This window comes from Molothrus ater, chromosome 4 (assembly GCF_012460135.2).
Source record: "Molothrus ater isolate BHLD 08-10-18 breed brown headed cowbird chromosome 4, BPBGC_Mater_1.1, whole genome shotgun sequence".
Taxonomy (NCBI): Eukaryota; Metazoa; Chordata; class Aves; order Passeriformes; family Icteridae; genus Molothrus; species Molothrus ater.
Genome location: NC_050481.2, coordinates 72,303,792 through 72,317,626, shown reverse-complemented (window position 1 = coordinate 72,317,626; position 13,835 = coordinate 72,303,792). Strand labels below are relative to the sequence as shown.

The window sequence follows — 13,835 nt, the reverse complement described above, 5'->3', positions numbered from 1 at the left end:
CCAGTTTTCACCCTACAGGAACCTTCCAACAGCTCCTAAAGCTCCACAAAGATGAGGATCAGGGATGGCTGGGCAATATGGAAGGAGGATTTGCCTTTTGTCTCCATGACTAATCGGAGGCACCAATGGACAAAGCGATTTCATGTCAGGTGGTCTTCGCCTTGAACACTTGTCCTCCCAAAAGTTTTCCCATTTCCAAGCCAAGGCCACAAAATCAGGAACATAAATCATCACTCTCCCATTTCCAAAGCTTTCCTAGAGCAGCCCAATCACGGAGCAGCCCCTTGGCTCTAACAAGAAGAGATTAATGAGTGAAACACCAGGACTCAGTCCTGTCCCTCAACCGCCTCATTTCGGGGAAGCAAAGCAGGGTTATTAATCAGCTCCCTTGCTCCACCTTCCATTAAAACCTTGGGATGGAGAACATCCTTCAAGCCAGACACAGGCACCTCCAGGGGCACAGGGGACACTTCTCAGACTCTGCTTTTTAATAGTCTCAGATGCCAGAAGAGCTTTGAGATTGAAACCATCGCTCATCTTTGCAGCGATCGCTCAAGTGACAACCGCTGCAGGACAGGAGCAAACACGGCTGGGAAATCATTGCTTTTATCTGAAGTTATGAGTCAAAGGGAGTGATAAACAAATAAAAACAGAAATTATGGACGTGACTGTTCATGTTTGGATTTTGGATAGAAAAAGCTCAAGCCAAAGTCAGCGGGAACAATCCATGGTCGTGCCTTTGGAGTTTTGCACAGGATGGGACTGGACAGGGATGAACAGGAGGAAGTCCTTCCCCTTCCCTGGGAGGGTGGGCAGGCCCTGGCACAGGGTGCCCAAAGAAGCTGTGGCTGCCCCTGGATCTCTGGAAGAGTCCCAGGCTAGGTTGGACATGGGGACTTGGAGCACCCTGGGACAGTGGAAGGTGTCCCTGCCCATGGCAGAACATGGGACTGGATGATCTTGAGGGTCCCTCCATCCCAAACCATTCCATGATTCCCTGAGATCAGAGCTGCTCAATTCCACTGACCAATCCCACAATACTCCGGGTGCAAAGAGCCCAAAGTGACTTCACATGTGTCCCTCAAAAACTGTTTTAATTAATCCTGACTGCAAAGGCATTTTAATGTAGTTTGCTATAAAATTTGACTGCAGCTTGCCCGAGCCAGCAGGGAGGGAGGATCAACCAAACCCTCTGACTCTGATCTGCAAGGGATAAATCATCTTTACACATTCCCTCTACACCCCACTGTCCCATCTGGAACAATTATCCCGAAAGCCACATCAATCCTAAAACACTTTGGAAAAGCACAATACCTGAGAAACTAAAAATGTTTGGAAGTGAGAAATGGTGCTTGAGCCCCTTCTCAAGAGGTGAAACTCCTCTGGGTGGCTCAGGGTCGGAGATGTCCCTGGGTTGAGGAACCCAACCACGATGTCCTACCCTCCAAGGATGGGGTCACCTCATGTTCCTGATTACATTTGGAGAAATCCTGGAAAAGAAACCCTGGAAGGACTGTGAGGAAAACGAGTTTCTATTTTGGATCAAGGGCCTCACAGCTGTTCAGCATCTATTTAGGAGCACACACGGAGTTGGGAAATTTAAGATCTTCCCCAAAGCATGAACTTCAAATCCTCATGAGAAAATGCCTGTGATTGTGAATGTTCTCACAAGGCTGGTGAATTTATCACCGCTGTTGGCTGCTTGTGAGAAACCCAAGGCAGATTCCATTCCAAGCCAGATTTCATCCCAAGGCAGATTTCATCCCAAAACAGATTTTATCCCAAGACAGACTTCACCTCAAAAGAGATTTCATCTCAAGACAGATTTCATCTCAAGAGAGATTTCATCCCAGGACACGGCTGCTCCTTAGCAGCTCACCTTTAGCTGTCTCTGCCCATTGTCCCTTCCCACATTTCCCTGCCCATGGATAGATTGGAACTGGATGGCTTTTAAGGTATTTTCCATCCTGAACTGGATGGCTTTTAAGGTTTTTTCCATCCCAAACCAGTCAGTGATTCCTAAGGAACCAACTGGAGGAATGCTGGGAGAGTTATGGAATGATGCTGCCCTTCAAAATATAGGATGGTCACACATTGAGCCAACACTGATTTAAGCTGCAATTTTCACCAAAATACTGAATTAATAATGCTCTGGAACCTTCTAGAGAAAGGCGGCCTTGCCCATGGCTGAATGAGATGGCCCTTGAAAGTCTCTTCCATCCCAAGCCAATCTAAGGAATTCCTAATGAAGTTACTGGATGAAGCCAGGACAGTTATGGAGTGAGACTTGAAAACTTAGGATGGTGACACATTGAACCAACACTTAACTGAACAGCAATTCTAATGAAAATATTCATCAGCACTGAATTAACAAAGCTCTGGAACCTTCTAACACGAGGTGTCCCTGCCCATGACTGGAATGAGATGGTCTTTAATGTCCTTTCCAGCCCAAATCCTACAATTCTGGGATTCTATGATTGACATCCAAGAAGTGAAACAACATCCAAGCTGATATTCTCTGCGTCCCAGAAGAAATTATGTAGGAACTGATGATATTCTTTGTGTCACAGAAGAAATAATGAAGGAGCTGATAATCTTTGTGTCCAAGGAGAAATAACGTAGGAGCTGACAATCTTTGTGTCCAAGGAGAAACTATGTAAAAGCTGATATTCTCTGTGTCAAAGAAGAAATGATATAGGAGCTGATATTTTTCATATCCCAGAAGAAAGGAGAACAGGAATTCGGCCCAGACACTCAGAAAAGCTGCAGAGGAATGAATGCAATGTTTCCCCTGGGCTGCTGGACAAGGAGCTGCACCTCCTGTAATCGCAGGTCACACTTTACATACCAATGCCACCAACCCATTCTCAAGGAGGAATGAACAAAGTCTCGGAGCAAAAAAGGGCAAACAAAGAGGAGAGCGGAGCTTTAGAGGAGAGACACAGCCAGTTCTTCTTGGGTTTAATCTCCTCAAGCAGATTTCAGGATAATTTCCTCGGAACAACCGAGCGCAGTGTTGGCCTCAGTACTGTCGGATTCGTTTATTGTTCTGTCTTCACGACCAAGGCAAGTGGCAAACATAGCAAGCAACCTACAGAGCAGCCCCTTGAGCAGAAAATCACCGGAGAATAGAGCAGATCAGTATGCGGCTGTTTGTACAAAGCATTTAGCCAGGCTAAAGGTTTGAGGGGTTTGTGTTCAGGCCAAAAAAGTAATGTCTTTGCAAGGTCTACAGGCCTGGGCCACCCAGGGCAGGTCACAGGGGGACTCCAACCTCTCTTCCAAAACATTTCACTGATGAAAGAATCAAGGAACAGGAACCGTTAAGCCCTTTACAATGGACAAAGAATAAAGAGTTCAAAGGCATGGCAGAAAAGAGACATCCACTGTAAATTAATTAATTACAGCCAACAGGGAGATATCCCTGGCGCGGCTGCGCATGCGGGGACAGGGCCTTGCATGGATTGAGAGGTAAAAATGGACCCAGACGTGACTTCATCCCTCAAAAACATCATCTGAGGGGAAGATCTCCTCGGAATTACATGGGATTTGTGATGGCACCTCTGGGATGGAGGCTGAAGCAGCTCCCAGGGAAGGGAACATGGACCAATCTGCTCGTGGCCAGAGACAGCATCTGGGCAATCGACCATCTGAGGATTCCTCAAGGAAGGATGGAGATCTTGAAGTCTTCTTCCTTGGATAAAGCCTTGGAAGGCTGTCCTGGAAAGGCCAAGTGATGGGAACTCCTCGGATAAAGCCTTAGAAGGCTGCCTAGGAAAGCAAAGTAATGGGATCTCCTTGGATAAAGCCTTGGAAGGCTATCCTAAAAAAGCCAAGTGATGGGACCTCTTTGGATAAAGCCTTGGAAGGCTATCCTGAAAAAGCCAAGTGATGGGACCTCTTGGATAAAGCCTTGGAAGGCCATCCTGGAAAAGGCCAAGTGATGGGACCTCCTCGGATAAAACCTTGGAAGGCCAGTCCTAGAAAGGTCAAGAGATGGGACCTCCTTGGATAAAGCCTTGGAAGGCCGTCCTGGAAAGGCCAAGAGATGGGAACTCCTGTTCCATATCCACAGGAACAAAGTGACACCTTGAGCACACTGAGGCTGAAGAACAAATCCATGGACTCTGGAGAAGCTCACAGGTGGGAAAAAGTGAGAAATGCTGGGGAGGAATCGAGGCAAGAGGAACAGAGAGAAGATCCCAATTCCCACCCTGAGCTTCTCCTTCACCCAGTTTCCACACTGAGCTTCTCCTTCTCCCACACCATTCCCACACAACCCCGCTCTGAAGCTGTTCCCCATTACAGCCCGAGCTCTCAGAGCTCATTCCCATCTGGGTAATTTCAGAGAGCTGTGGGAAGAGGGAGGAGTCACCCAAAACACTCTGAACTGGGTCAGATGAAAGAAACTTCTCTCCCTCGCCATCAAACGTTCCTCTGATGGAACAAAGATGGGCCTGGAGTGCTGTCACTGCAGAGGAAGGAGTGGTTCCCGTCATGGGACACTGGCAGGGCTGAGGAGCACCCACAGCCTCAGGGAGGGACTCCCCAGGGGCTGACCACGAGATGTTTTCCAAGTTGAAGAGAAGGAAACTCTTAGAAGGATGTTGGAGATGCGTGACAAGAAATCTGGAACAGAATCCATGGGACTGGCTAAAGAGTTGGGTCAGGGATCTCCACAGGTTCCCAGACACGAATCCAAGGTGTTCCAGGGGTGTGTCCTGGCAGATGTGAAGTTCTCAGATCATTCAACACCAACACCAGCAAATGTGAGCCGTGCCCATCCCACCACCAACTCGAGAAGTTGTGGAATTTCCATCCCTGGAAGTGTCCAAGGCCAGGTTTGGGATCCAGCTTGGCCTCCAGGGATCGAGGGGCAGCCACAGCTTCTCTGGGCACCCTGTGCCAGGGCCTCCCCACCCTCCCAGGCAGGAATTCCTTGCCAAGATCCCACCATTCTGTCCATGGCATGAACATGAGGGCAGCTCTTTGCTGAGCCACAGCAGGGCAGCTGGAAATCACAAATCCCCAAATCATCATGGCTGGAAAAGATCACCCAGTCCAACCATGCCCAGCAGCACCAGGGCCACCACTGCCCCATGTCCCCAAGTGCCACATCCACAGAGCACTGAAATCCCTCAGGGATGGGCATTCCAAACCTCCCTGGGCACTTCCAAGGCCTGACCCCCCTTTCCATGAGGAATGTCCCCAGTGCCCACCCTGAGCTCCCCTGAGGCCGTTCCCTCTGCTCCTGTCCCTGTTCCCTGGGATAAGATCCCAAATCCCCCCGGCTGTGCCCTCCTGGCAGGAGCTGTGCAGAGCCACAAGGGCCCCCTGAGCCTCCTTTGCTCCAGGCTGAGCCCCTGCCCGGCTCCCTCAGGGACTCTGCAGCCCCTGCCCGGCTCCCTCAGGGACTCTGCAGCCCCTGCCCGGCTCCCTCAGGGACTCTGCAGCCCCTGCCCGGCTCCCTCAGGGACTCTGCAGCCCCTGCCCGGCTCCCTCAGGGACTCTGCAGCCCCTGCCCGGCTCCCTCAGGGACTCTGCAGCCCCTGCCCGGCTCCCTCAGGGACTCTGCAGCCCCTGCCCGGCTCCCTCAGAGACTCTGCAGCCCTTTCCCAGCTCTCTTCCCTGCCCTGGCTACGGTCCAGCCCCTCCAGGGTCTCTCCTGTTGGGAGGTGCCCAAATCTGACCCCAGGACCTGAGGCACATTGAGAGATCAGCACCTCAGGGGTGGACATTCCTCTCCTGATCTGTTCTGCTTAAATCTTCCCATCTCTCCACTACAACATTCCCATTTTTCCCCCAAATCCAGGTTTTTCCTGCTGCACTGCCACAGCACAGACACCAGTCAGGGCCATCCTAACTCCAGCACCACAAACTCCAATCCCTGATGGGTCACAGGTTGGAAGAACACCTGGGAGTCCTTGGGATCATGCCGAGGGAGAGGATGACTCCAGCATCACGGACAAACCCCGGCAGTTCCCCCAAATCCCAGGATTTCCACGTGAGAAATTCCCACCAGCCAGATCAGGCAGCCAAGGAGGAGGTGGGGAACGGCTGTGCCAGGATCCATGTGGGCACATTTTGGGACAATCTGTTGGGATGGAGAATTCCTCACCCCAGCAGAGACATCTGGGTGTGTGCCTGGCTGATCCCCAGGAGAGGGGCTGACTAAAAATAGGGTGTTAACCGGAATCTGAAATATAAATTTTTAGGGCTCTTTTAATTTCCCATAAAGCAGCAGTTAAAAGAGTTTGGAGATTGTGGAATTGCTCATTTTATGATCTGAGGATTGTAAAAACCCCTCAGCCACTGCTGGAACCCGTTATGGAGATGGGGAACACTTCCTAGGAGTGAGAACCTCCCCATTTCTTTGGGATTTTTCAGCTGTCACCTCCAAATCTGGGTTGTTCCATTTGATTCCCACTATGTCTGAGGTAGACGGGAGGTGGAAAAATTATGCATTTATCAAATTATATTTCCAATATTGATTTATATACTTATATAAAAATAAATATTTCTATACCTTTATATATAAATATAAATATTATATATAGAAATAAATATATATTGATTTATATATTTAATATATGGATTTATATATAAATATAAATAAATCAGTATACATATATATATATAGATTTATCAGTTCAAAAAGAGCAGAGCGGGGCATGTAGGAGATTAAAAATCCCATTGCATTGTTAAATCTTGGATTATGGATGCATTCTGGGAGACAAGAAACCTTCTGAAAAAAAAGAAATTTCTTTTCTGAGAAAAGGAAATTTACAGGTTACAAAAAAATCTTTGGGATTTTTTTTTCCCTTCTCCAAGGTTGGTATTTTTGCTTCTTTTTAACCCAGAAGTGTTTCCTAAAGGGAAACACAAGATGTGTCCCACTGAGTCATTCTAGGCAGTTCATTTAAGCTGTGCCTTAGTCCGGGTTTAAAAGGGGGTGAGAGAACCTCACCATCCCAACTCCTGCCCTACAACACACCCCAAATCCACCTCCAGCCCTTCCCTGGAGCCACTCGTGCCATCCAAGCACTCAAATCCACGGAAAGCTGCTCCCAAACACCTTGGGAAGCATCTTCCTGCTGGAAGCACCAGAGGATGCTCTCCCTGACCCCTCAGCACCCTGCACCTCCTCCAGGATGGGTCTCACCAGGATAAACCATGGAAAACAGCTGGGATTTCCCCCAGGTTTGTCCCTTCACAAGCAACCCAAAAGGATTTTTACAATGTGGCTGCTCTGCTCTTTTCTCCTCTTTCACACCAAAAATGCTGCTGATTATGGGATATCCACATGAGGAAAACATGGAATACCTGGCTCTTGGGGTCTGTTTCATTCACTGTTTCCTCTCAGTCCTACAACAGCTTCCTTTTGGAAGATCAGAAAATTAATAAAAATGAATAAACTGCATTTTCTGTGCTTTGAACGCACCAAAAAAGGACAGATTTAAGGAAGGGGGAGACTTAAAGAGCAGGTGGAGGGGTCCCATCACAACCTCATCTTTCTGCCAAGCACCACAGAATCCCAAAATCCCAGAATCCCAAAATCCCAGAATCCCAGACTGGATGGGTTGGAAGGGACCTTTAAGGGCATCTTCATCCCACCCCATCCATGGGCAGGGACACCTCCCACTGTCCCAGGTGGATCCAACCTGGCCTTGGGCACTGCCAGGGATCCAGGGGCAGCCCCAGCAAATCTGGGAATTCCAGCCCAGCCAGGAATTCCTTGCCAAGATCCCAGCCCAATCTCCCCTTTCCCAGTGGGAGCCATTCCCTGGCTCCTGTCCCTGCAGGCCTCACCCCCTTCAAACTATGCCTAATATCCAATAAAATAATTTCCTTCATTCACCTCACCTCTCTTTTAACCAGATTATTTTTTCAGCATTCACAAACAACATTAATAAACTCCAGCATCAGAACTCTGCAGCCCCATTCCCTCACCATGGCACTCACTGGAAGTGCTCCAAACAGACATAAAATCCTATTTTAATGTGTAAGTGCAAGATAAAACTGCTGGATTGGGAAAGGTTTGGGAATTTGAGGCAGAGGCACGAACTGGTACTGTGAGGATGTTGAGATTCACACCTGTGCTTTCAGGTACAAAAAAAGATTTAAAAAATCACCAAAAAAACCAAGAATAAACCCCAACCTTGCAAACTGAAACTTATTTCCTGAATACACCACTTCCCTCTTGGCACTGGCTCATCCCAAAATTCAAACCTTGATGGATTTCTGCTCCAAAATAACCAAATTAAAGTGACTCCCAGGCTCAGCAGAGCCACCAGACGGACCCGTGGGGATGAGGGGCATGGATTTGCTGCTGGGAGGGAGAAGGATTTTGTCTGTTCAGGGCTGACAGTGATGGATGGGGAGGATCCAGCTCCAGCATCCATCTCCATTCCCTGCTCCAGTGGCACCTTGGGACGGGGCTGGGGACAGGTCCCTGACCCTGCTTGGCGTCACCTGCTCCGGGATGTCTGAGTGCTCCTGGCTCGGGCTCCCCAAACAACAGGAATTTAAGGAATTGTGCTTTCCAACCTGCTCTGAAATCCCATTCGTCTTCCTTGGCAGCAGCAGCTTTTAGGGAAGAGCTGCTGCTCCGTGATCCACGTTATGGATGGGGTGGAAAACTGCTGGGTTTGGAGTGTTTGGAGCCAAAAAAAACGGAATTAATAAAGATGACAAATGCTTCCCATTATTCCCAGCTCTGGTGCCTGTCCCTCAGCAGAAACCCATGGGAGCACAGCTGAGGGGACACAAATGAGAGTCAGGAATTGGGGGATCGAGGCAGCACCAGGAGGAAAATCAGGCATTGCTTGGAGAGTTATGGTGCAGCTGCAGGATCCGGGTGGGAATCATTAAATTGGGATCCTTCTCCTGGGCTGGTCAGCTGAGGGCTGGAAAATGGCAAGTGGATGTTGAAAAACGGAAAAACCTGTGTTGGAAACAGCAAAATTCCTGCTGGGGGGTTGTTCCCAGCAGTAAATTTAATCTCTGTGTTGATGGGGGCAGCTGAAGTAAAATCGGGTCAGGAAAATGCTGGATAAAGGGTGGAAGAACTTGGCTTGGCAATGGGAAGTGCCAGGGGATGATGACACCAGCAGCTGATGTCACTGAGTCCCCTGGAGCCCTGGAAGTGTCCAAGGCCAGCCTGGATGGGGCTGGGAGCACCCTGGGAGAGTGGGAAGTGCCCTTGGATGGGCTCTAAGGTCCCTTCCCACCCAAAGCATTCCAGGATTCTGCGATAACACGAGACATCCCAATCTCCACCTCAACCAGGAAAGCCAAAATGTGGATATTTGGGGGACAAAAATCCCTAAAATACCCTAAAATCAAAGATCACCTGGGGGGTTCTTTAGGAACTCTATCAAGCTCTGGGTTCTCAACCACCATGGTCATGAATCCATCCCAGGATGAATCCAAACAAATCCACCCCAGGATGGATCCCAACAAATCCACCCCAGGATGAATCCCAACAAACCCATCTCAGGATGAATCCCAACAAATCCACCCCAGGATGAATCCCAACAAATTCCCACCAGGACAAATTCCAACAAACCCCTCCCAGGATGAATCCCAGCAAACCCCTCCCAGGATGAATCCCAAGAAATCCACCCCAGGATGAATCCCAACAAACCCATCTCAGGATGAATCCCAACAAACCCATCCCCCTCAGAGGGAAGAGGATCCTGTGCAGGGCTGTGTTCACTCTGCCTTACTTTAATTCCAAAACCTGGATTAAAAAGAGCATTTTGTCTGCTTTGGGCTCTGGTTTTTAACCCTTTCACCGAGCAGGACGAGCAGCAACCTGAGGGCACCCAGAGAATTCCAGCCCCAATCCAGGTGCGTGCCTGAAAACCCAAAAGGGGCAGGTCTGGGAGCAGAGCCCTGAGGGTGGCACCACGATGCTCCTGCCCTGAGGAGCTGCTGTCACTTTGTCACAAGACACCTCATCTCCACCACTCTGACTCGGCACAGGGCTCACTTCAAGGACAAAATTCCCTGCAGAGAGCACAAAGGGCTGAAGCTGGGAGAGGACCAGAACTGGTGAAGAACATCAACTTCTTCAGATGCTCCAAGCCCCATCCATCGCTGCCTTGGACACTCCCAGGGATGGGGCAGCCCCAGCTTCTCAGAAAGAGTCAGAAATTAACTGATTTTTGATTCGTGCACTCCAATCCCTCCTATTTTTAAGAAACTCAATCCCAAAATGTAGGGATGGTCTGGAGAGTGTCAAGGCAGCACTGAAGAGGAAAAGGAGGAGTAAAATTGGATCTCTTGGAATCCTGTGTGCTGAAGATGCTCTGGGTGAGCTCTGTGGGCACCCACCACCCTCAGACCTTGGCACTGCCACACCCCTGACCTGGGACCCCAAACACCAAGGGGCACAGCAGCACTGTAGGATCTTACCCCAAATTTGGGACGCTGCTTGGGGTTACTCCTCTGGAGGTTGAGGGAAGGGACTCTGTGTACACCATAGTCATTTTTGTTCCATTTAATTCCTAATCTGCCCTATTCCATTTAATTTCTAATTTACCCTATTCCATTTTATTCCTGATCTACCCTATTCCTTCTGATTCCTAATCTATGCCATTCTTTTTGATTCTTAATCTATCCTATTTCTTTTGATTCCTAACCTACCCTGGCATTTCTTTTTCCAGTAAATATAAATATAAATATAGATATAAATATAAATATAAAGTTGTAGATATAGATATAGATGATATAGATATGAATGTAAATGTAAATGCAAATATAATAAGAAATAGAAATAGAAATAGAAATATCATTCTAACATAAATACCTTCATGTCACACATAATTTCATGTAGTGCACTAATAATTCTTTTTGGTTTATACCCTGTAGTAACTTCAATTAAACCTTTTCTTCGTTTTCTCCTGTCTGCTCAATAAAAAACTCATTTTATAAACAGAGCTGATTCACCACCCTTAAAACTCACGGGCCAAAGTCCCATTTTAGGTGTGGGCCACCTCGATTTCAACGTTCCCCAAACCCCTGAGCCTGATGCAGAGCAGGAATTCCCCCTGGATCCGTGACCAAGCCAAGGACAGGGACGGGGCTGGTTGGGCTCTTACGTTCGCACTCCTCCACGTCCAGGTTGAACTGGTGCAGGGCCCCCAGCGTCAGCTGCCTCACCTCGGCCTCCAGCAGCAGCTGCAGCAGCGACGTCGAGAGGTGCTTGCAGGCCGACATGCAGGCCGTCTGGGCCACCTTCCCCTGCAGGACAAACGGACACTCGTCAGGGACACCGGCGCAAAAAGCCACCGCAGGACTTCTCCAGAGCAGCCCCATCGGGAAAGCCACCAGCACAGAACTTCTGCAGAGCAGCCAAACTTCCCCAGTTAAAGCCACCAGCACAGAACTTCTGCAGAGCAGCCAAACTTCCCCAGTTAAAGCCACCAGCACAGAACTTCTCCAGAGCAGCCAAACTTCCTCAGTTAAAGCCACCAGCACAGAACTTCTCCAGAGCAGCCAAACTTCCTCAGTTAAAGCAATCAGCGCAGAACTTCTGCAGCTCAGTCAAACCTCCTCAGTAAAGCCACCAGCACAGAACTTCTCCAGAGCAGCCAAACTTCCTCAGTAAATCCTATAGAACTTCTCCAGCCCAGCCCAAAGCCCCTCAGAGTAAAGCCACCACAGAACTTCTCCAGAGCAGCCTAATCTCCTCAGTTAGAGCCACCAAAAAACTTCTCCAGCCCAGCCAAAACCCCTCAGTAAAGCCACCAGGGAACTTCTCCAGCTCAGTCAAACCTCCTCACTTAAAGCCATCAGAGAACTTTTCCAGCTCAGTCAAACCTCCTCACTTAAAGCCACCAGAAAACTTCTCCAGCCCAGTCAAACCTCCTCAGTTAAAGCCACCAGATAACTTCTCCAGCCCAGTCAAACCTCCTCAGTTAAAGCCACCAGCACAGAACTTCTCCAGCCCAGCCAAGCCTCCTCAGCCTGTCCCATCTGTGATGGGATCTTCCCACAGTGCTCAAGGTCACAACCACCATCTCCCAAGGGAATCCCCCCTGGAAGTGCCCATGGTTGAGGGAAGGGTTAGGCCTTGTTGGGTGCAGCTGGTTGAATCCAGGAGAGCTCCGGGGTGCTCAGAGCTCAAAGCGTTCTCATCGTGCCCTAACGTGGGCAAGACAGCATCCCATTGATTATCAGGGAATCATGGAATGTTTGGGTGGGAAGGGACCCTAAAGCCCACCTCATTCCATGGCCAGGGACACCTCCCACTGTCCCAGGTTGCTCCAAGTCCCGATGTCCAAGCTGATCTTGGACATTCCCACCCACAACCTGATCCTCTCTATGGCAGGTAGAGGGTCTGCACCAGGAATTAAACCCATAAAAATGGGGAAATCCTTTGGGACCAGAGTGGGATTTAGCCCAAACCCCTCAGGCTGGCACCACAGGGAATGATCCCAATGCCTGCGTGCGCAACGCCACCAGGGAGGTTTTGGATCATGGCGCTGCTCTGAAAACAGCTCCAGCAGGAGATTATCTCCTCAAACACTCACAAAAGAGTCTTAACACGCTTTCCTGGCACCAAGGCGTGGCTTAGGAGCTCTCACCGACTCTCAGACGCGCTTTACAAGCTGTGTTTAAACTGGGATTAAACGCGGAGTTTACGCCGTGCTTCCAGCTCGGCACCGCCGGTTTCGTTATCGCGGCACGGCAACGTTTGATCCCTGTGCTGGGAAGGGTTTTTTCCCCAGCTCTGCAAACTTGATTTGGATCTTCAGGCCACATCCATCTTCAGACAGAGGGAAAAATGTTTTTTTTATTTAAAAAAGGAGCCGAGCCGTGCGTTGCAGGGCAGGGTGCTCCATCTCCGGCTCGCCGCCGCTCCCAGGGTCCGGAGCGTCCATCACTCACCTCCCAGCAAACACCTGCACCAAAATGAAGATGAAGCATGGCAACCATAAAGTTTAGCAGAGCTCTGGGGTTTTTTCGTTGCTTTTCATCATTTGTTTGTGCTTTTCTGACACGCTGGGTTATTTAAAACCCTGCTCGTGCCAATTCCTCATCTCTGAGAGCTGCGGGAAGTACGGCGCTGCCCGGCTGTGATTTTTCTTCATTAATTCCAACAGACACTTGAGTTTTTGCTGTGGCCGAGGAGTTTTGACAGAATCAGGGAATATCCTGAGTTGAGGGACCCACAGGATCGTGGATCCAAGCCCTGGCCCTGCACAGACACCCCAAAATCCCACCCTGCCCATGCGAGTGTGTCCAACGCTCCTGGAGCTCTGGCAGCCTCGGGGCTGTGCCCATTCCCTGGGAACCTGGACAGTGCCAGCACCCTCTGGATGAGGAATTTTTCCCTGAAATCCAGCCTGAGCCTCCCCTGGAACAGCTCCAGGCATTCCCTGGGTGCTGTCCCTGTCGCAGCTGCCCCCTGGGATGAGCAGATCCCAATGAGTCTCCCCTGAGCCTCCTCTGCTCCAGATGGACATTCCCAGTGCCCTCAAGCCCTCCATGCGTCATTGGGATGTCCCAGATGGAAGCAGAGGATGGGAAATCAAAGTTCTGCAGCCAAGACCTAGGACCTTGCTGAGGGCAGGGGATGGGGCTCCTGACCCTTCTGGGAAGAGCAGCAGAAAATCCCTGGAGTAGCTCACGCTCCACCTCAGCGGGAATTTACAGAGGATTGTAACTCTTGGAGAGGCCTTGGAGGTTCTCAGTTCCAGGTGAACCATAGAATGGTTTGGGTTGGATCTTAAATCCCAGGTGGATCCAAGCCCCAGTGTCCATCCTGGCCTTGGGCACTGCCAGGGATCCAGGGGCAGCCCCAGCAAATCTGGGAATTCCAGCCC

General features: G+C 49.7%; 1 protein-coding gene across 4 annotated transcripts in view; it reads right to left on the bottom strand.

Annotated features, from left to right (window-relative positions):
• The window catches only part of EXOC6B (exocyst complex component 6B), a 310,416-nt gene that overhangs the window by 71,616 nt on the left and 224,965 nt on the right, over positions 1-13,835 (bottom strand). For all 4 annotated transcript variants that reach the window (XM_036382126.1, XM_036382128.1, XM_036382125.1 and 1 more), the window contains one exon: positions 11,106-11,247. In XM_036382126.1, coding sequence (XP_036238019.1) covers positions 11,106-11,247 — 142 coding nt within the window. The remainder of the gene's footprint in view (positions 1-11,105; positions 11,248-13,835) is intronic.